The sequence below is a fragment of the Lasioglossum baleicum genome, chromosome 9, assembly GCF_051020765.1.
Source record: "Lasioglossum baleicum chromosome 9, iyLasBale1, whole genome shotgun sequence".
NCBI lineage: Eukaryota > Metazoa > Arthropoda > Insecta > Hymenoptera > Halictidae > Lasioglossum > Lasioglossum baleicum.
Genome location: NC_134937.1, coordinates 2,533,586 through 2,557,282, shown reverse-complemented (window position 1 = coordinate 2,557,282; position 23,697 = coordinate 2,533,586). Strand labels below are relative to the sequence as shown.

General features: G+C 39.0%; 1 protein-coding gene and 1 long non-coding RNA gene across 14 annotated transcripts; one reads left to right on the top strand and one right to left on the bottom strand.

Moving 5' to 3' along the window:
* Positions 1–770: 770 nt before the first annotated feature.
* LOC143212318 (ATP-binding cassette sub-family G member 4) lies at positions 771–22,868 on the top strand. Of its 13 annotated transcripts, XM_076430980.1 has the most exons (13): positions 771–930; positions 1,534–1,674; positions 8,180–8,445; positions 15,130–15,247; positions 17,758–17,941; positions 18,511–18,656; positions 18,879–19,117; positions 19,305–19,597; positions 20,457–20,625; positions 20,730–20,986; positions 21,142–21,296; positions 21,839–22,044; positions 22,292–22,868. In XM_076430980.1, exons 3-12 carry the CDS (start codon positions 8,271–8,273, stop codon positions 22,026–22,028), a joined length of 1,926 nt encoding a protein of 641 aa, XP_076287095.1. In that variant the 5' UTR covers positions 771–930; positions 1,534–1,674; positions 8,180–8,270; the 3' UTR covers positions 22,029–22,044; positions 22,292–22,868. The 13 variants fall into 13 exon arrangements, with proteins under 13 accessions (XP_076287095.1, XP_076287092.1, XP_076287089.1 ...); XM_076430977.1 differs by having other exon boundaries at positions 8,185–8,445; positions 21,839–22,868; XM_076430974.1 differs by having other exon boundaries at positions 21,839–22,868.
* Positions 6,537–13,313, bottom strand: LOC143212324 (uncharacterized). Its single transcript, XR_013009675.1, has 4 exons — positions 12,747–13,313; positions 6,883–7,054; positions 6,731–6,809; positions 6,537–6,636 (listed from the first exon to the last, which is right to left on the bottom strand). It is a non-coding gene; the product is annotated as an uncharacterized LOC143212324 (long non-coding RNA).
* Positions 22,869–23,697: the final 829 nt, after the last annotated feature.

The following is a 23,697-nucleotide window of genomic DNA, read 5'->3' as shown; positions in this document are numbered from 1 at the left end:
ATTAAATGTGTGAGATTTGTATGTATAGTTCGTAGAGCATCTGTGCGACAAAATTGAAATAAGAACCGGACGGCACAGAGATAAGGCCTGCGACCCGACATCACGAAAATAATCAAGCTGCAGACGACGCTTTCGGTGTGCGAGTGCCATGCAGTGCTATGCGCACAGTTTCGTTTACGCTCGGACTCGTTCAAATCTATACCGAGGGACATATTCGAACATGTATCAAACAATATTTTTTACGAGCACAGTATACAACAAAAAAAATCTGAAAAAATTCTGCAAAATGCGCCTTAAGATCAAAAATATGTCACATTTTTTTCAGAATTTTAGAACGCATCAGAGACCAGAAAACGCACGGTAAAGCACGACATCTAATTTACCCTGTCGCAAGTCGTGGCTACCCTCGCGGGATAGCTAGATGGCTGAAATTTTACTCGGAGGAGTTTTTCTTGGTCAGCTTTCGAATGGTTCGATAGTCATTGAAATACCTCTGAGGCAGTTTTGACCATCTTTAACCGGCTAGGCCCTTTATGAGATAAAATGAGGCCGATTTATGGAGGTCCGGCAATGAAGTAATAAACGTGGAAGTACGATCTATCGATAGAGCTTTCCTGTCAATCTATGTATAATACAAGTTCTCGAATGTGATTATAAAGTGGCTGACAGTTGGCATGCGCGGTCGTGAGTCAACTTTCAACATGTGCCGGGAGCTGGGGACTGGGACGCTGGGACGTGACGGGACGGGACGGGACAAGGACGCGCGGTGCGGACAGACAGATAGGAGGCGCTAATAGTTCAGTCGTCGTCGAGCGTCGAGTGCGTCGAGGGCAGTCGAGGGTGATGGTATCGCATCGTCGCGACTCGATGCGTGTGTTGCGTGGCTTTTCCTTTCGGAGCTTCGGAACAGTCTTTTTTCCCTAGTGAACGGTATATCGCATAACCGCCTTCTTCTTTATGACGAAGTTCGCGGACGGTTAGAATCTTCACAGCCGAAGAAAGTCCAACGTTTTAACTTCGCTTAAAGATAAACATGTATTTATAAAGAACAAAACTCGCGCACAGCTGCACATACGTCGCGAGAGATTTTTTTTTTGATAAAGTAGCAAAACATTGTTGAAGCGCGTCGTCTGCCGCCTTTTTTTCGTCGTTCAAACTGCACACCTGTTGCTTTATCGCCGATCGACTGATGGATGCTTAATAAGACGATAGCATTTGATAAATAAAGCACGGTTTAAGATATAATAAATTGTTTGCTCGCTACGCGGTGTGTAGCTGGACATTCTGGACTATGATTTGGCGCGCGCCAGTGCGTTCCACCCTCTTCTTTCCCTTTTCAAACGAATCGCGCAAGTGTATTGGGTTGGCACGTGGCACGTGTAGCACGAAAGTAGCAATTCGCGCGCTTCCCAGACCACCAGGATCATTGTCCATTTCGTTGATCGATTCTGGAGCTGCACATTTCAGATCTTTCTCTATCACCTGTACAACCTTGTTTCGTAAACGTCAATCGGTGTGCTCTTTCTATTTCAGTCGCGGGACAACGGAACTCCCATCGACGTAATATACTTACAGTGTGATAAATCAGTGATTCACGGATATTGTGATTAAAGATGGACGTTGCGTAGGAGTGTTGCGTTGACGTTCTCTCATCAGACTTTATCTCGTCTCTGCGTAAGTACCTCTTACAATTAATTTCGTTTTTCATTACCATCGTTACGACAGTTAAGAGAGACGGAGAGAGAGCGAGATAGCGGATGCAATTGAAGAATAAAAACTGTTTATAGTCCAGTCTCTTTTTGTCGGTTACCCCATCCATGAAAAATTAACGAGCACTTTTCATCGCAAAATGCAATAAGCATTTAAGTTTCTATGTGAACGACAGTCGAGTCTCGAACTAGAGTAGTGGACAAAAGTTTAAGGACGCTCTGAAAAAGACGATAACTATTTTAATATTGTACTATGTATACGATTTGAACTTTTCTGGGAAGCTAGAGCATTTAGTTTACTACAGGATGTGAAAAGAAATTTTTTCAAAAATTGCAATTGATCGGAATTGTAGAAAAAATACTAAAAGTTGCATTTTACAACTTTTTTATGTGGGCGTATATTGAAAATTTGCAGATCTGTGTCAATGAAACATATTCTGAAAACTTGGTCAAAATCGGTGGACGGAGCAATCAATTACAAACGTTTAAAGATAGTAAAAATTGCAGATTTTCACGATTTTCGGCCTCTAACTGCAATAAATACATACATACATAAATCTAAGGATTCTCACATCTTTCAATGCCTGTCGTTTTTTCCCGAATCAACCGATTTCGATGAAACTGTCACAGTGCATACATATAATAGACACAGATCGACAAAACGTATTTTTTAAATTTTCAATATAGGCCCACATAAAAACATTGAAAATGCAACTTTTAGTATTTTTTCAACAATTCCGATCAATTGCAATTTTTGAAAAAATTTCTTTTTGCATCCTGTAGTAAACTAATTGCTCTAGCTTTCCAGAAAAGTTCAAATCTTATGGTACAGTATTAAAATAGTTATTGTCTTTTTTAGAGAGTCCTTAAACTTTTGTCCTTTACTGTACATGTATATGTAGATATATGTACAATACATACATATTTATAATGTAATCGTTCCTGACACTTTCATTCGAAAACATTTAAATCGTATCTCGATGAATGCATGTGTATATATGTATATTATTTAAAGTGGCAAATAAGATACGAACATGCCAGAGATTTTTCGCATAATAAACTTCGCAATTTCTTAATTGTCACTTGAAACATTCATTTCGATAAATAAATCATTTGCTTAGTTTCTGTTATCAATCCCGAATACATATGTATATGTGTGTAGTCCAAATGTATAGTGAAGATTCTAGTATGAGTGAGATGCTTTTATTCCCACTTATCGTAAGTTATACATATAGAGACAGAGACTTCTTTACCGATACTGTTTGTCCAGATTCATACCGCGAATATTTTTCGTTCATTGAACTCGCACGAACTTGACTATTTTATCTAACAATAAGAATAATTCGACAACTTCTCTTATCATTGGTCATGACGGTTTTTCCTATCGTCGCGTCGGTACGATACTATGTAATTAAAGAGCTTAGCGGATGAACACGTGTTAAGTAATATTTTTGAAAAAATAGAGACTTGCTGGTGGAAGAACACGTTCGGAGCATCCTAATGTGTCAGAAATGTGTTGATATTTTTACTTAGCAATTCGTGTTATCGCAAACTATTGCACTGGCAATGAATCTTATTTTTGTACCTCCATTTCTCCCTGGCGATTTGCCCGTGAGCTCATGCTATGTATTGTACAAGACAATGTTGAATATTTGTCGAAAACATCAAGGAAGCATCCTGGAAGATAACTACATACATATAGGATATATCGAATACCAGACGACACCCCGATAGAGTTCCAGGTACAGCTCGTCAAATCTAGCTGTGCGGCTGACCAAAACCTAGGAATGGGCAAACAAATGCAAAGATTACCCCTTGCGGAGGACATTCAGCCGCACAGCTTAGATTTGACAAAAGCTGTACATACAGGCAAAGATGGTAAAACCGATAACACCCATTTCGCCGATTATTTGCGTGAGTCATCAAAAATAATATGTACCCGAAAGATTTCGTTACTTTTAACGTTTCCCTCGGCGATTCTTTTTGCTCGGTGTATGTGTTGACAAATCCAATCATATCTTTGTAACGCTCCCTATATCCGCACCACCAAACGATCATCTTGTACCTTTTGTTTGATTGTTTTACGTCGCTTCTTCAACTGCTATGGTTATTAAGCGACGGGACCTACAAATCTACTAGCATATAATCAAAGAATATTTTTGTTTGAATATGACAGTGAACGAGTAACGCGCGGTACATTGTCCGCAACTGGTTCTGCGATACTCTTCAGACAGACCATACAATCTTATCCGCACAAGCACACCCACAACGTACACTCGAAGCTCGCACCCTCTCTGTTCTCTAAAGCCCGAGTAGCCCGTCTCGTCTCGTCCCGTCCCGCCCGTCCCGCCCGTCCCGTCCCGACGCGTCGCGTTGCGTCGTTCACCCTAAAACTACCGCACGAAATATTCTTCCGTTTTCCGTTTTACGTTTTACCACAGTATACAGTGACTCCCACTAATATTCGGACACTCTTGAAAACACCATAACTTTTTAAATATTGGACTATGCGATTTGAACTTTTTTGGGAAGCTAGAGCAATTAGTTTACTACGGCATGTGAAAAGTTTTTTCAAAAATTGCATTTGGTCGGAATTGTAGAGAAAATACTAAAAGTTGCATTTTACAATTTTTTTATGCGGGCCTATATTAAAATTTTAAAAAATACGTTTTGTAGATCTGTGTCAATTATATGCACTGTGAAAGTTTCATAGAAATCGGTTGATGCGGGAAAAAACGACAGGCATTGAAAGATGTAAGAATCCTTCGAATTACTGTAGTTGGAGGGCGAAAATCGTGAAAAACTGCAATTTTTACCATCTTTAAACGTTTGTAGCTCATTACAACGTCGACCGATTTTCACGAACTTTTCAGAATATGTTTAATTGACACAGATCTACGAAACGCGTTTTCTAAATTTTCCATGTAAGCCCACATAAAAAAGTTGGAAAATACAACTTTTAGTATTTTCTCTGCAATTCCGACAACTTGCAGTTTTTTTTCAAAAATTTTTGTCACGTTGTGTAGCAAACCAACTGTTCTAACTTCTCCAAAAATTTCAAGTCGTACATGCCAATATTAAAAAGTTTTGGTGGTTTTAAGAGTGTCCGACTATTAGTGGGAGTCACTGTAACTACATACAACCGAAACATGTTTACGTATTCGCGTCTGTTTGCTATCCTTTTGCGGTCAACGACCTTTTAAGGTACTAAAAATATTTTCCTTGAAGTATCCAAGTCTTAAATACTAGTAAAAATGCAAAATATGGGAAAAATGGCGTGCATTTCGTGTAGCGATTCGCCGCACGATAATTGAACGAGATGAGACGATTCTGTCAGCTGTGCTCCACACTACGGTTACATTCCAACGTGCTCGATTATTAACTGGTTTTTAACCACGAGGTAGGGATGAGATATGAAGCATTGTCTCGCGTCGGATGCGACAGTATTACAACGCGTCTCTATGCGCAAGCCTGACCAATACGTTAGAAACGACCTCTGCGCCTTCGCGTTTACAGTGTTGTTCTTTGTACATACTACATACATATATGTACGGAGGTGTGCGGAACGGTTCAAACAAGGTCAGCTTCTTGATCGCCGCTATATGTATCGTGGTATGTATGTGTGTATACAATCGTTTTCAACAAAAGTCTCGGCGCGCGGCGGTGCAAGGTGCTTTAACGTCGGACAAATGAGTTTTTACTAAACACGATAGCGATAATAAACTCTCGACAGCAATAGACTCGAAAACTTCATTTTGCGAGCTGAACGGATAGTCTGCGAATTAATAGAGAATTATTACTACATATGTGTGTACACATACCTCGCTGCATATGCTGCCATCGCCTGCATCCGACGGCGGCGCGGCGCGGCGTGGTGCGGCGCGGCAGGGGGTGTGGGAGTAAAGCCTCAAAGGGATTACCGTAGTCCCGAGGCGATGACCTTGAGCGAATTTACACCATAAAATTCACAAAAGCATTACATATTACGGAAACCTTGTCACGCGGAAAAACTGATTCGCTTTTGCGTATAATGTAGATCGAATGCCGCGTATCTCAGAGAAATAGGAGATGGAATTATTTGTCCAGTACAGTGCCGTAACAAGGGTATGAAACGCCTGTGGCAACAGTGGCAAGTGTCCAACTTGCGCCCCTCGTAACCCAACAATGACAAAAAAGTTAAAAATTTTAATGTAACAAGTTCAATTTTACCAAATGCAATATATTAAATACTTTATATAAATAATATATATAATATATATATATAATATAAATAATATATTAGCATCATCAAAATGAGTTGCCTGTATATACAATAATGTAGTTGTCAAGGTATTTGTATGAATAAATAATCTATAACCTAAAAAATAAGAACAAATTTTTATTCATATTCAATGACGACAAAATAAAAGAAATACAAAACATAGGTATATGTTAAAATAATATAATAAAAACATAAAACAGTTCAGCATATTTTATAAAATAATTTTTCTCCTTTTTTCATTTGCAAACACATCTATTATATCGTCATAATCTAATGTTTTGGCAACATCTTTTTCAATTGATATTATAGACATGTTTGTTAATCGCTCTTGTCCAATAGAAGAACGAAGGCACGATTTTACAATTTTTAATTTGCCAAACGAACGTTTGCAGAGGAAGCTGTTGTTACAGGCATTGTTATGAACATCCTTAATTCTATGTCTAGATTTGGATACGTGTTTTGTAGTGAGAGTTCGTAATTTTTTTGCAAGACTTGAAAAGCGTCCAAGCGACCCTCAACCGGGTCGGTATTCTTTGTTTTGCGCCCCAAACCCAGTTGCGCCAGTGGCGGGCGCCTCTTTCGCCACGCCCTCGTTACGGCACTCTCTCTGGCCCAGTAAATCAATTTTTCCGTTAATATAGTGCGTGTAGAAAATTTAATTTGGATCTGCAAAATGATTTTTACTTGGCTTTGGCAGTATACATATATTACGATTAATGCAGGAAATTATTATTTTCCATGAAAAACATCTTTATTTTACCTTTTTGCAACACTTGTGCAAATTACACAGCAAACCGGAAGTAGCGTACACCGATTCTCTAAATATCCACAATCGCATGCTGCAACAAGAAATCATGTCGCGTTATATGTATAAATAAGTCCGAGAAAACAGAGCAAGAAAAATTAATTTACGTATGATCGAGGTAAAACTAAACGAGATATGTATACATGCTTCTTCTCGAACACTATCCGTTGAAGACGACCTCTCTGTTTGTGCGTTTATGGTCGTCGCTCCATGGCCAAGCGTTTCGCAGTTTCGCATGCAGTTGACGACGCGCGCCGCGCCGCGCCGGTACTCGGTACGCTGAGGACATACCAGGACATACGAGTACATAGAGTACATACAGAGAAACGTGTGCAAGACACAGTCCGAGCGAAACCGACTTTGAAACCGAGTGTACAATGCTCGATAACGAAGCATTGTAGCGAATCATATGTGATTCGTGTAGAGTTAATCTCGCGGACTAACCATCTCGACTCTCGAGGAACGATAATAGCAACAGCTGAAATTTCAAATGCTCTTCGGACTACCAAAACTTTGACGCGTGGAGAACATGTTGGCTCGCTACAGCTTTTCGCACGGAAACTACTGCACTGCTTGCGAGAAGTATACAAAACATAAAAATGAATATTTTCTTCAATTATAGTAAGTAATTTTAACGAGTTTAAAGCAGTGTAACGATATTCTTGAGTTGTTCCAATGTCTTCTGTTTTGTATTTTACTTATTCACTTTTGGTATATGTAGTCGAATCAAATCCGCAGTCTAGAAATTTGCAATTACATACATACATACATACATACTATATAATCTCGCTGTCTCCACTGTTGTACTGTCTCGTCTAGCGTCTTCCGATATAGCGTTTTCGTTGTGAATTGTATGTTGCTCGTTACCGTTCGTTCGTTTTTCTAAAGAGAACATTAAGTTCGCGTCGAGTGCTCTGGTATCGTCTGAAACGTCTATTTGCAATGCAGATTAACCAGGACTGCAGCCGTCAGGTACTTACATCGATGTTCTGTGTATCGAAGTGGATCAAACGGAGTTGATATTCGATAAAGGGGAAAGACTTTTATAGAAACCGGTGGTATTGAACCAATTATGTAGTATACTAACCCTGGCTGCGATCATAAATACCCAGTGGAAACATTTATTCCGGTACTTTCGCCGCGTGTGCGCCGATAACGGTACAATCTGTTGATACCGTGCAGGAATTAGTGTGTCACATGTGTTGTGTCGAAACGCAGCTCTCGGTATGCGCTGGCCCAAAACCCATAAGCGCACTGCCCACGATCAGTTGCGAAATGCAATACATACACAAGTACTGTATGTATAACCAGTTCCCTTGTCTCGCCTCTTCTCTTTTCATTTTCTTTTTTCTTTTTTACGTGTATGCATATACAACTTTCTCAATCGTGTTTCGTTGTGTTTAGCGAAGCCGATAACAATCGCCGAGCATTCGGAAAAGAAAGAGAAAGCGCGCCGGCGAATATTCGAATGCTTGTGCCAGGAAGAAGATAGAGAATGGGCACGAAAGTACTCATCGAGATGCAACAGCAGCTGAGGCATGCCATGCGTAGTTCGGAAAACGCGCCGACTACCACCAAAAAATTGGACGACGCGATGGATGTCAACGATTCGATATTTCTAGTCTTCGAGGATGTCTCGTACACCGCGCGACCCTGGATTCTATCCAAAAGTGAGTATCGTTCGTTTTCTTAGTTGATCAAAACACTACGACTATACATATGTAAGGTACTCATTGTGAGTCTCACAGTCTCACAGTCTCACAGTCCCACAGTCCCACAGTGCGTCGCGTCGCACAATGAGGTATTCGCCCGATTTCGGCGGTCAAAATTCAATTTTAAAAATTTGTCAGAAATTGTAAAATTTTTGTGGCTCGAGTTAGTTGAATATCTGAGGAACAATCTCCCATCATTCGTTTTTCCATTCATGTATTCATTAAGCTCTGAAATTTGTCGGAAGTTTAAATTTCTGTTAACCCGCTTTCATTTCTCAACGAATTCACCTATTAGTAATTTTTACCTTATTTACATACATATGTATACAGATTTTTGTTTTATAGAAGTTTTTTTAGCTAAGTATAAGGTTCTAAGAGAAATTCACTTTTGTACTGTATACATTTTTGTAGTTACTAATATTTAAAGATAACCAACGATTCAGTCACCTTTTTTATGATTCCAAGACTGGTAATGAAATTGTTATACTTCCGGGTGAATCCCGGTGTTCATTTCTATGCCATTGTATTCTTTGAAGTTTTCTGATTAAGATGCAAGAAAAATTGGTTCTGACTACGATTGACTCCGTGTTTTATAGTTGATTTACGAAAAAATGGTCATCGTGCGCGCGCGAAAATCGCAGCATCTCTCACATCCTGCATGTTCCCATTCGCTATATATCTTTGTATTAATTTAAGTAAATACTAAATAATAATAATAAACACACAATATACACTAAAATAAGGAAACATTATACACATGAAATTTAAATAATGGGGCAATAACTATGTCCACTGTGAATATTGCCGTTATTTGTAATAATATAATAAAATGCTATGAACAAAATTTGCACGGTATAGAGGGGAACATGTGACATAAAAATTTTCTGCGTGGGTGGAGACATTGAGGAGATTTCAAGGTCACCTTGATTTTTTTTTACGGAAATACCTACTTTTTGTACCATGAATCGATACACTATCGAATTCTGAGTAAAAATGTATTGACCTCCATATGTCTTAAATCTAATAGTTAACGAAATATTATCGAAACAATTTTCTTTCTTCTTTGGATAATATATCTCGTAAACTATTAGGTTTAGGACATATGGAGGTCAATACATTTTTACTCAGAATTCGATAGTGTATCGATTCATGGTACAAAAAAAGGACATTCTGTTTTAAAAAATCAAGGTGACCTTGAAGTCTCCTCTATAGCTCCACCCACGCAGAAAATGGGACACAGTACAAAAAGTAGAAATCTTAAGCTTTAAAATGGTTGTTTTTTCATAAAATTTGGATAAATTTTAGCAAAGTTACAGCAGTTTCAATATTGAGCGAATTTTGAACTAGCTGTGGCCGCTGAAATCGAGCAAATACCCCACTGTGCGTCGTTTCTTATTTGAGAAACGTCGGTAATACAGATCCCTGATTTTTTGCATCGAGCCGCAGACATTTTGCAATGTTTTACGACGGAAAGTTATGAAACTTTTTACAATTGCACTTTGTTACGTTGATCCACTCAAGATTATTCATAAAGACGTTATTTACAGGCGGACAAAAAAGTCTTCGTACACCGCACCCCCCGTTCTAAATGCAATAACCTTCTAACAACTTCAACTACATATAATGTGTAACCGTACATTGTGTAACAGTCTTCCGTGTACATTAATAAATTATAGCCTGCGTAAAGTACAATCTAATAATCTGTTTTGGTTGGAAATAATCATGCTACTACTAGATACAGCAAAAAACTGTGACATTGAATCGACTCGTTGTCGAGAAGATTTCGATTGCATTATCGAAAATTAATTAGCATTATATGCGCATAGTCGACGTACGATACACGCGCGATGCCGAGGTGTGCACGCAATACCATTTACATCGGCGGTACTATAATGAATATGCGAGTACATACATTGTATACACGCGACGACGCGCGATGAAAACATGATTTTTCCGGAAGTCTTCTATCAATAGATCTCGTATCACACTCGTAGCACACATAGCTCTTCTATCGTACGTGTAAATATACATAATATGTATTTCCGCCTTACATTTGAACGAAACGAGAAACCAAAAAATTGCCTGTAATTAAAGTCTCGTAATCGATTTACTTGATCGGACTCGTTCAAGCGTAAATATGTATGTACATGATCTAGCATCGATACAAGTGGAACATCATTTTCGATCGAGTTAAATGTTTTATCCAAATATAGAAGAAGTAGTGAAAACTGCAATTATGTATATACTAGCTTTCGCCCGCGGCTTCGCTCGCACAGGAAACCGTTTAATGCCCTCGGAAATTGATATTGTTTCTCCATAAAACCTTTTAACCCCCCATTCACCCCTATAGAGTTTTAATTTTATGTCATGTCACCATCTTAGATTTCAGAACCCCTTTTCACCCTCTTAGGGGATCAATTTTTTAAAATGCCGAAACAGGTGTTTGATTAATTATATCAAAGAGCATTAAGACGAAGTATGAAGTAAATCCGACCACGAACAAAATATTCCTCATACAAACGTTACAACCCCTTTTCACCCCCTTGGGGGTTGAATTTCGAAATATCTTTTCTTATCCCTTGTATAGATCATAAAGGAAACCTCTGTGCAAAATTTCAGCTTTCTGGATCCAAGGGTTTAGCTTGGGCGTTGATCAGTGAGTGAGTGAGTGAGTCAGGACTGTCTTCTTATACATATACATATACATATAGATGAGATAGGCTCAAAATATAGGAGTTCAAGTAAGAGAGGTACACAGCACATTTTAAACTTTTTTATTCAAGCAAAGAGTTTTGAAAATTCCTATAGGTACGTAAAGATCAAGTTGAAATATAGAAGACTCGTATCAAATATAGAAGATCCGACAACCCTATCCATGGGTGAAGTGCACGCCAGAGATTGGCGCAATGGGAAACGTTGAACTCGTCAATGTAATAATGTCGGTCCCGAGTCCCGAGTCCCGAAGATACACTTAGCATATTATGTATGTATTTGTCATTGTTGTCGTTCGTGCGCGACACAAAATGTTTGCCATAATTAATCGAGTCTCGCGGCTAAACGGTTTCAATGGCGATCCGAAACCTTTGAGAACGAGTGCTGACGCTGACTAAACATTCATATTCCCATTTCCTAATCTCCAAGTCTCTACATAGTCCAATCAATGAATGCTCATAAGGGGGGCGTAGAGGGAAATGGAAGGAACACAATTTTTAACTTTGAGACTTTGTGTGGACTAGTTAGGAGGTAAACATACTAAAAGTCCTTACTCCTAGAAGGTGAACGGGGTGCAGGGGGGCACGTAGGGGTCCCCTTTTTTGGTTTCCGCGTATATCTCGGAAACTATGTGTCCTAGAGATAATACCATTCCATACAAAATTAAAGCTGACAAAATGTGCTATAGGATTGATTGCATTCAGTTTTTCGCTATCTCGCATAGTTTCCGAGATATGCACGCTCAAAGTTCACTAATTGTACTGAAGAGTTAGCTAGTCAAATAAGGCAAAAATTTCTATTTCAGAATTCGTGAAGTTTGAGCGCGGATATCTCGGAAACTATGTGTCCTAGCGATAATACCATTACATACAAAATTAAAGCTGACAAAATTTGCTATAAGATTGATTCAAAGTTCAACGCTCAAAGTTCACGAATTGTGAAAAAGAAATTTTTGTCTTGCTTGACTAGCTTCAGCACACTTAGTGAAGTTTGAGCGCAGATATCTCGGAAACTATGCGAGATAGCGAAAAACTGAATTTTTATCAATCTTGTGGCACATTTTGTCAGTTTTAATTTTGTATGGAATGGTCTCATCGCTAGTACGCATAGTTTTCGAGATACACGCGGAAAACCGAAAAAGGGGACCTTCTACGTGCCCCCCTGCACCCCGCTCACCTCCTAGGAGTAGGGACTTTTAGTATGCTTACCTCCTAACTGGTCCAAACAAAGTCCCAAAGTTAAAAATTGTGTTCCTTCCATTTCCCTCTACAACTTTTTGTTGACTGGACTAACAGGTGCAAACGAATGATTTAGCTACTGGAAATGGAAAGCAGTGGAGTACATATTGTTATTAACACATTCTCTATCACAGATCTCTCATCCGCACAATCTCGTCGCAGTTCACTGAAAAATACACAGTAAAATTAACTTATATTATATAATATTTCGTTCCGTAAAGTCATAAAAACTATGATTTAGAGATTCCAACTCTACAAACAGTTTGGTTTTTGCGGTTGTATCGCAATTATTTTTTAAATGCAACATACGTGTCGTGATGGACGTCCCTTTAGTACTCGGCTTCGAATGCTGTCGGAGAATTCGTCCCAGAGCGGTATAAATAGACGGTGTGCACAATAGCGAGCGCTGATGTGCGCGTGTGTTGTCGGGCTGTTGTGAGTTTATTAACCCTGAACCACTGGAGGAACGACACGAGGATAAACATGGTTAAGAACTCTTTTAAAAAATATACTATACATATTACGGACGCCGGCGCGGCGTATCGTCTGTAACAAATTGAATGGGACCCTTGTTAAACCGTGGTCAACTGCCCGGGGAACAGTTCGCATATTCTCAAACGTTCTTGTATTATTATACGCATTATTCACCATGGGTATAAGTAACAGAGTTCTTTGTTAATCTGATATTATAGGTTAACTACATACAGTCAGCGGCAATATTAAGTGGACACCCTTAAAAATCGCATAACTTTTTAGAAATTGGTCCAAAGGACTTGAATTTTTTTTAAGATGTTAGACCGACTAGTTCGCTAGAGAATAAGTAAACAAAAATTTATTACGATTGCAATTGGTAGGGATCATACAAAATTTTAAAAAATGTTTCGTCAACTTTTTTATCTGGGCCTGTAACGATAATTTAAAAAATGCGTTTTCTAGATTTCGGTAACTTATATGCATACTGAAAATTTCATCGAAATCGGTCAACATTGCAATGAGCTACAAACGTTTAAAGATGATCACGTAAGGGCGAAATGACCTGGCAAGGCTGAAAATCTGCGACTTTCACCCTTAAGCTCTCATCTTTAAACGTATGTAAGTAGCTCATTGCAATGTTGACCGATTTCGATGAAATTTTCAGTATGCATATAAGTTACCGAAATCTAGAAAATGCATTTTTTAAATTGTCGTTACAGGCCCAGATAAAAAGTTGACAAAACATCATTTTTAAAAATTTTGTATAATTCCTACCAATTGCAATCGTAATAAATTTTTGTTTACTTATTTTCTAGCGAACTAGCCGGTCTAACATCTTAAAAAAATTCAAGTCCTTTGGACCAATTTTTAAAAAGTTATGCGATTTTTATGGGTGTCCACTTAATATTGCCGCTGACTGTATATTGCCTTCTCGGTTTCCTCTCCCTTCTACACCACTATTTTCTCCAACTACATACATACATATGTACATACGTATTTAGGTCCAGTGTTCGACGAATACTAACTTCCAATATCACTGCACACTTGGTGCATTTTTATCGAGAAATAAAGTTCAAGTATTTGAACGTATAACTGCGAACAAACTCGGGGCCGAACTTGAAATCGAATGCGAATACGTTGTCGAGAGTGTGCAATTTTAGTTAATTGAATGTTAGGTCTTAGCAAGCACCCCATAAACGCAGCCATGTTTGACTTAGCGGTCCGAGATACTTGCCGAATCTTTTCTAAACTCATTTTACTGGCTCGCGGGTATACATACTATGCTGTTACGAATTCTTATCAAAGTTATCAAATCACCTAGTTAGCAAAAAAACAATGTTTTGAAAGTTGTTCAGTGCTCAGCCGCGACAGAGGATTAGCACGATAAGAATTCAGCTGTTGATAAGGATAATGTTCGAATAGTTGGAAATATCCGGTACAATTCAAAGTGCGAACTTTGAACACTTTGATTATTTTGACCACTCTGACAAGTTTGTGAATATTCAAAGTTTCGCGGTAGCATCATCGAGCAACGTCGAAGCGCGACATTGGATTAGTACGCAAACAGGACATGGTGAATTAGTTGTGAGGACATGGCATTGTCACGAATCTTTATTAACAGTTAATTATTGGATGGGTAACGTGTAATAGCTGTAAAAGCAGGTTTGCGTGACATTTCGCGAATTCTCGTGTCACTGGTAGCCGTGGATCTGTCGATTCGACTGTTTCCAGTCTTTTCAAGTTTAGGCATCCTCTCCTGGATAGATTTGGAGTTTCTCTCGCGGAATGAGAGAAATGCACAGGTTCTACAAGGTGAAAGCAAACACTGATATCGCGAACGTTCAAAGCCTGTTTATTTCTCTTCTAAAATTAATAGACACTTTCGCTGTCTTCATTCGTTCATCGTAAGCGAGGATCCGCTGGTCCCTCTCTTATCTCGGAGAATGTATATGTATCCACAATTAACATTCCCAAGCACGATGTAATATTGTATTTCGATTAACGAACTGGCCAACAAGTTATACATAAAAGGGTGTGGCTTAAACACGGCTAGTTAAGCGCGTGGAATGAGAATGAGAATGAGAAGGTCCCAGTTCACACTCGAGATGCTCCACACTGTTTACTACACTGTTCACGGTGTGGTTTATCGTTCGACTAATTTTTAATATATTTGCTATTAGATAGTCTGGATTGTATTCGCATCGATGTGTATTTTCAGCGAACCTGGAGTTGCTGAAGAATGTGAGCGGCGAATTCAGAGCTGGCGAACTCACGGCGGTCATGGGACTGTCTGGCGCGGGAAAGTCAACGCTGTTGAATGTGCTGGCAGGCTTCGTGTTAGTATAGCTAGTCTTAACATGTTTGTCAAATATTGTTATGCACTATAACGGTTAATCGGGCTGATCTGACGCATCTGATGTATCGTGTACATTGTACGTACATGAATTAACTTGTATATTGAATTGATTGCACGGTCGTTTGGCTACTTGCGAAAAAGTAAATACATAGATCGAAACCGGTCGAGGAGGATGTATTGATGACGATCTGGGTCATTAGACCTAGCACAGTTATGCGCTGAGAGAGTTTTGAATAAAAAGCCTGATCGTTTTAAAAGGCAACGCTCGGACACTGACCCGGGAGGTCAGGGATACTTCTTATTCGGTCGGTATATTTCGTTTCCGTCGTAAATTTATGTACTGAATTGGTAAATATTCGTAAATTGGTAAAATTCGCTGAATTGGTAAATACTAGAGATGTGCGGGACCGGGACCTGGACGGATTCCCGTGAACTTTTGTCGGGATCTCTGATATTGTACGGCGCACAGTGGGTAAATTTGACCTAACTCGATTCAAAATCAAAGAACTTTTGATAGAAATGAGGTAGAGCGATAAATTTGTTTTAATATTAAAGCTGAAACTTTGCAAAATATGGGAAAAATAGGGAAATTACGGTACGAACGGTTTTTAACCTTGAGAAAATTCGTTAAACTTGCACAATTTCTAGTAAATGTGGTTTCTCCGTTACCACGGGCGGAAAAATTTTTTTTTAACATGCTATATATCATTTCCCGTCGATTTTTTCACGCTGATTTCAAATCTGATCTCAAAATTTCTCTACGATCTCTGGTTTTTTCAAGAAATCGATTTTTGTGGCAAGAAATTAATGAAATCATGATTTCGTAGTAACAGAGAAACCACATTTTCTTGAAATTGTGCAAGTTTAATGAATTTTCTCAAGGTTAAAAACCGTTCGTACTGTAATCTCCCTTTTTTGCCCATATTCTGCAAAGTTTCAGCTTTAATTTAAAAAAAAATTCATCGCTCTACCTCATTTCTATCGAAAGTTCTTTGATTTTGAATCGAGTTAGGTCAAATTTACCCACTGTGCGGCTTACGGAATCTTTTAATATTGTTTTTTAGTTTTTATCTATGCTACAAGAGTCTTTTATATAATTTCGTGTTTACGATATTCGAAAAAGGAAATTATATAGAAGACTAAAGAACAATATTAAAAGATTCCGTAGAGTATCAGAGGTCCTGACAAAATTCACAGGAATCCGGTCCCGCACACCTCTAGCCTCTAGTAAATACTAAAAAATTACCTACTTATCAACTTACATACTGAAAAAACATTTAAATCTATCGGTCGTATTATTATACGTATAAAAATTGAAACGCATTCTGTACGATCTACATATAGTCTCTCTCTCTATAGTCTATAGTCTAGTCTATGTATAGTATACATATGAACTCTGTGATCGCGTTTGTTAATCGACAGCGGCTGAAGAAAATTCTGCCAGCGATTAGATAGAGGAGTCTCGATGTGTAAATCCGTCTGAACGCTGAATCGAACGCACACAATCGTTTGCATTTCCGCTGACTTTACGTTGCCACTGTAATCCCGACAGCGAGTCTTTCACTCGTGGTACAATACGGTTATCGCCGATAAACCTTGGGTGACCAAAGAAATCTTTTTTACTCCGTGGAAGAACGATAAGCGCCTGTTTTCATCGCGCTTTGACGCACGCGTTGCGGTAAACAAGAAATAAATAGTGTTCTTGTTCACTCGATATGTCGCGATCGAAGCTGCTGGAATATATGAACACTTCTCAAAATTTCAGGACAAACAATTACGGACTTATTTTTTAATAAAACAGGGACGATTAAGGACAATTAGCAATTAAGGACCTGTTCGATCACGATATCTCGATTCCAACTTTAAAAGCACAAGTTATCTCGAGTAACGTAATCTCCGTCCTCTTCGGATTACATATTGTGTGAAAGAAAATTGCCAAGCTTCATAGAGGCTATTATTATTATTTGTATAATCATTGAAATGTCTATGAATAGGTTTGCAGTAGCTAGAATCAACTACAACAATTATCTTTTTAAAGGAATACGAATTTTCAAAAATGTAGTTTTCTTTATAAATTCTATATTCAGGAAAAATTGATATGTACTATCAATTCTGCGAGTCATTATTTTCGGCACGGAATACGGAATACGGAATACGTATTGACAAGTGTTAGGTGATTACGTTACATGACGTGTAACGAGAAAATTGAATGATTAAACAATGAACTATACGGAGCGTTTAATTCCAGTTGAATCAGTCCGAATTACGTTTCACAGCACGATAAGACGATTTAAACGATTGAATGCGTGGCTACTTTGAGCGACTTATTAAGTAGGTTGAATACGCTTTAAATCATGCCTTTTATACTTTATCCACTTTATCGGACCAGCAATGAATGATCGAGGCCATTGACTGAAATTCAATGAATGGTCCATTGAATGAATTAGTTGCGATTGTACCGGTGGAAAACAGGAATGTGTTTAATTCCAGGACGACTGGCGTCAGCGGGAACATAATGGTGAACTCAAGGGCCAGAAATCTCACCGAATTTAAAAGATCGTCTGCCTATATAATGCAGGACGACAATTTACAACCATTGCTGACCGTACAGGAAGCCATGGACGTTGCCGCGGATCTTAAACTTTCTATAAGCCAACAACAGAAGAAACGGAAGGTAGTTGATTGCGAAATAACCTGTTTACTAGAGGTGGGTGTGCGGGACCGGGACGGGATTCCCGAAAATGTTCGGGTTTTCCGTGAATTTTTGTCGGGATCTCTGTACGGCGTACGGAATCTTTTAATATTGTTTTTTAGTCTTTATCTATGCTACAAGAGTCTTCTGTTTTTTTAGAAGACTAAAAAACAATATTAACAGATTCCGTACCGTATCAGAGATCCCGACAAAAATTCACGGGAAACCCGAACATTTTCGGAGATCCCGTCCCGGTCTCGCACACCTCTACCGTTTACACAAAGTTACTTTAACCTTTAACTACCCGTGCTGGTGTAAAAAGTACACCAATACAATAATATATGTACTGTTCAGAGCACGAGAGAAAACTAGCGGGAGAGGAACGGGGCAAGAGGAACGCAAAGCCCGCTAGTTTTCTCTCGTGCTCCGCACAGTACTCAATCACACAGTGATACGTGTGGTGTACTGAATACACCGCGCGGGTATACATATATATAGTTAAAGATTAAAACCCGATCACCTCTACTAAAATAAGCGTGAACTACTTTCAGATCGACCAAATTTTAGTGACAATGAACCTCGACTCGTCTCGTCGCACGCGCACAGGATGGCTCAGCGGCGGAGAAAGGAAAAGATTGGCCATTGCGTTGGAATTGCTCAATAGTCCACCACTTTTGTTCCTCGACGAGCCTACTAGGTATCTAGAAGGAGAACATTCTCCACTGATTTATTCGATTCGAATTTTTTCAAAGGTTTTTCATTGTACTCGTAAAGCGTTTAACGACACTGTTGTACTACATACATATGTATTTGTATTTCCAACCCGTTAAAATTGTTAGGAAAAGAGCTGGATGTCTCGGAACCCGTTTTATCTTGCACCGAGTTCAGTCAGTTTATGCGAGAATCTATTTTGTTTTAGCGGATTAGACAGTGTCACCTCAAAGTATTGTATAACGTTGCTGAAGCAATTGGCGAAGGCAGGGCAGACGGTAATTTGCTCAATTCATCAACCGAGCGCTTCGCTTCTGAACATGATAGATCACCTTTATGTGATCGCTGACGGAAGTTGCGTCTACAGCGGTAGCACGCAGAATTTAGTGCCTTATTTGAGCAGCCTCGGACTGCAATGCCCGACGCATTACAATCCAGCCGACTATTGTAAGTAAATGGAAACGTCGCCCTATCCCGACACGTATTCGCGTGCCTATCTTCTTTTACACTCGCGCGTCGCGTTGCGTCGTTCGTTTACCACCACGAGAATGCTAATATGTACATCGCAAGTGTAACCCATCGTATTTGGTAAAGGCGTGTGATTTCTAAATCGTTTTCGTTTTCCTTTGTGCAGTGATGGAAATCTGCAACGGAGATTACGGCAAATACGTACCAGAATTGGTGGAAGCCATTGAGAATGGAAAAAATAATGCTTGGAGGTCAACGAGCAATATAAACGTCAATTGTCAGGAGGAAGTTATCGCTTTAAATGTAACAGCATCGTTTCAAGCGCTTCGACAACGACACCCGATGGAAATGGATCCTGTCGGTAGCAAAGCCAAAAGTTCCTCTGATTATGCTACCAATTCTTTAAATCAGGTGTTCATTCTTCTCAAACGAAACGCCATTAAACTGTCTAGAGATAAGGTAAACCGTTTGAAAAATTTTCTTATATAGTCCAGTCAATGAATGCTCATAAGGGGGCCGTAGAGGGAAATGGAAGAACACAATTTTTAACTTTGGGACTTTGTTTGGACTAGTTAGGAGGTAAACATACTAAAAGTCCTTACTCCTAGAAGGTGAACGGGGCGCAGGAGGGCACGTAGATGTCCCCTTTTTTGGTTTCCCGCGTATATCTCGGAAACTATGTGTCCTGGAGATAATACTATTCCATACAAAATTAAAGCTGACAAAATGTGCTATAGGATTAATTGCATTCAGTTTTTCGCTATCTCGCATAGTTTCCGAAATATCCGCGGTCAAAGTTCACGAATTGTGAAATAGAAATTTTTTCCCTATTTGACTAGCTAACTCTTCAGCACAATTAGTGAACTTTGAGCGCGGATATCTCGGAAACTATGCGAGATAGCGAAAAGCTGAATCGAATCAATCCTGTGGCACATTTTGTCAACTTTAATTTTGTATGAAATGGTCTTATCGCTAGGACGCATAGTTTTCGCGATATACACGGAAAACCGAAAAAGGGAACATTCTACGTGCCCCCCTGCTCCCCGCTCACCTCCTAGGAGTAGGGACTTTTAGTATGTTTACCTCCTAACTAGTCCAAACAAAGTCCCAAAGTTAAAAAGTGTGTTCCTTCTATTTACCTCTACAACTTTTCGTTGACTGGACTAGTAGTAGGAATTAGGAATAGAATAAAATGAACGCTGCTCCCGTTAATGCTACCCGAGGACCCGAAAATCTGCACCGTACATACAAATTTTAACAATTATGCAAAATTATTAGACGTTGATGCGTATCGTTTCGTTTTCATTTTCATTTTCAGGTATTAACATTCACGCGGCTCGCAATGCATTTTGTAATCGCTCTGCTCGTTGGGACAATATACTTCAAAATTGGACAGGATGCGGTGTACGTCCTAGACAACTTCAATCTCCTGTTCTTCAACATAATGTTTCTCATGTTTAGTGCATTTAGCGCTGCCGTCACCACATGTAAGAATATTATTGTAACGCGCCACTGCGGCTGATACCTGCAGTTTCTTCTGTCGACTTTGTGATTATTTCGCCAACGGTCATTAGCGTTTACCTTTTTACAGTTCCCTCGGAGTTGCCAATTATCACACGCGAACACTTCAATCGTTGGTACAGGTTGCCCTCTATATATCTTGCGAATAAGTTGGCCGATTTTCCCATTCAATTCGTCGCAATCTCCATGTACATTCTCATAGTGTATTACATGAGCGATCAGCTGTTGGAACTACGACGTTTCTGTCTCTACGTTTTGATGTGCTTCGCCGTCACTATGGTTGCTCAAACGATCGGTCTGTTAATTGGAACTGGAATGAAATTACAGGTATAAACAAAACTGTATAAACGAAACGAAGGATCGAGTTACATTGTTATTTGCGTTTCGGTCTCGTTTAATGATTCTGCCATTTTCTTATTAGCATTACATATGTATGTGTATCGATGTTCCGTTAATACGTAAACCACCTTGTTTTCTTTCAGCATGGTATGATCTTCGGACCTCTTTTCATTCTTCCTTTCTTAATATTTAGCGGATTCTTTGTTCAATTCAGAGATGCTCATCCATATCTACGCTGGCTCTTTCATTTGTCATTTCTTAAGTACGGTTTTGAGGGTGTAATGGTTGCTATCTACGGGTAAGAACGCGCTTCGCTATTAAACTTAGCTTGTCAGTGAATTCAATTACTAGAGCCTTGCGCGAAATCCCATGCGAGATCCGCAATGTCGGATCGGATCGGGATGGATCGGGTTCTCGAATATTTTCCGGATTCCCGGTACATTTAGAGAACCCGAATATCAAAGCAATCCCGACATTTTCATGAACCGGTGATCGATCTTCAATCGAATTCAGGACTCGTCCCGACCCGACCCGACATTTTCGGATTCCTGCACATCTCTATCAAGTACAATTAAGTCCCCCATGTTTTCAAAATTGTTAGCTGTTTGAAAATTAACTAATTTCGTACTTGAACGTTTATACTTCTACTCCTTCCCCTAATAGTTATATTTTTTACTCTCCCTCTGATAGTTTTTTAGCTTTCTTTCTATTACTTCTGTTCTAATATCTCGATTGATAATCGCGTTACAACTTATTGGCTCGAGTACCGATATCTTATCAAATATAGCATCAATAAATTATGATGCTCGATCAACGCAAAATTATCTTCTGTAATTCCAGTTATAACAGACCAAAGCTGTCCTGTTCGGACGTCTATTGCCATTTCGCAGTGCCAGAGAAACTGTTGAGCGCCGTGGACATGAAACAAGCCGATTACTGGTTTTGCATGATCGTTCTGACATGCTTATACTTCGTGTTGGACATCGGGGCGTTCACGTTGTTGAAATTCAAACTGGAGAAACGATTGTAAATCGTATTTGATTAATGTGAGATTCTGTGAAATCAGATTTTCTATCGTCGAGATACGTGTTATGTTCAGCTTAGTGCAAATAGAACAGTATAATCGAATTCTTCTGAAAGACTGACCTTCTATTTGAGATACACACACACACACACATATATATATATTTATTTACATGTATTTCGTGCAATGTAAAATAATATGTAACTTCATATCAAGACTGTTCGCCAAAAGGACACAATTATCGTTGCATTTATTGTACTTTGTTATAGATGCGATATACACATATATGTATATACAATTTCGCGAATTGTTATACATTGTACATGCATGATAAACACATGTGCCACAATCAGTGTCGCCAGATTGAAGAAATCGAGGGGAATACAGGTACCCCCTCTCTGATGACCAGTCCAGTCTACGGCACGGGCACCGTGGTCTACGGTCCACTCGGTCTTAGTTAGTGGGGGACGTTGGACTGTGCGCATGGTGCTGGAATGGGATAGTGGAAGGGGAAAAGGAGGAGAAGAAACGAAGCCACTTTCATACCTCATCTGGCGACTCTGGCCACGATAGATAGAAAAAAACTCTTCTTATCTCGAGATAGCATGGTATCGTGAATCAATGACATTTTCTTGATGATGTGTCTCATTTTAAACGATCAGAGTTGATTTTTTTTCTTCTTTTGTACGAGTCACGCTGATACCGATTACCAAGAAAGAAAGAAAGAGAGAGAGAGAGAGAGAGAGAGAATGAGAGAAAGTTTAATATATATAGAATATAATTAACTGTGTCTTTTTTGTATTTGCATCATCGTATTTAAAGGGAACATTAAACGAATACATCCAGCGTCTCCTTCAATTTGTTTTAGCGCATCACCACAATTTCAATCCAAAAAAGGCGTCGTTATGTGTATTACAATTTACAATAACACACAGTGATAACTAGACTGCGGAACTTCATGCAAAATAAAAAATGTTTGCATTGATTGTAAGACACAGGAGCCAAATAAAAATTTCATTCTTCTTTTAATTACCTTATTAAGGTGAAACTAATACACTGGTGGCCTTAAATATTTTTAATACGTCCACTGTTTTAAATTGTACGTGCCCATTTTTGTCATAAATGCATAAAATCCGCAGTCTAGTGATAACAATGATTTTGTATATCTCTAACATGTGATTTATGATAATAAAAAAGATACTGTCTGTTTCATTACTACCAATGAATTCAGGTCAAAGCTTATATTTTTTATGCAACGCGCGACGGTGGTACACCGCAATCGTCTTGCGTTGTGCAAAACGTTAACGTAATAAAATGACAAAAAAGAAATTTTCTTCGACGGAATTCGAGAACCCAATATACATATACTTCCCGGCGACAATCACGATATCATTTGTTTCGAGGGACATTTTCTTCGCTTATGAATACGAATAATTATTGTCTGTTTCAAAAATAATTTTCATTAAGCGAATTAAGCAAGTCTTAACAGTGTTTTCATTTTTTTTATCATGCATAGTCTAACTCCACGTCATGCGTCGTCTGGAACCTTGTCAGTTTGCACTTTGCATCAAACGAGACTGCAATATCAAAAATAAAAGCTGTTTGTGATTATCCGCTATGTAGATTACGAGTTTCCAACAATTCTACGCATGCAAGCTAGGCTATACGGAAAAGC

Excerpts from the sequence above, each read along its gene's own strand:
- LOC143212318 (XM_076430977.1), top strand. The coding sequence starts at position 8,271 with ATGGGCACGAAAGTACTCATCGAGATGCAACAGCAGCTGAGGCATGCC. Across the intron at positions 8,446-15,129 it reads ACCCTGGATTCTATCCAAAA|CGAACCTGGAGTTGCTGAAG; the intron begins GTGAGTATCGTT and ends GTGTATTTTCAG. Across the intron at positions 18,657-18,878 it reads TTCCTCGACGAGCCTACTAG|CGGATTAGACAGTGTCACCT; the intron begins GTATCTAGAAGG and ends ATTTTGTTTTAG.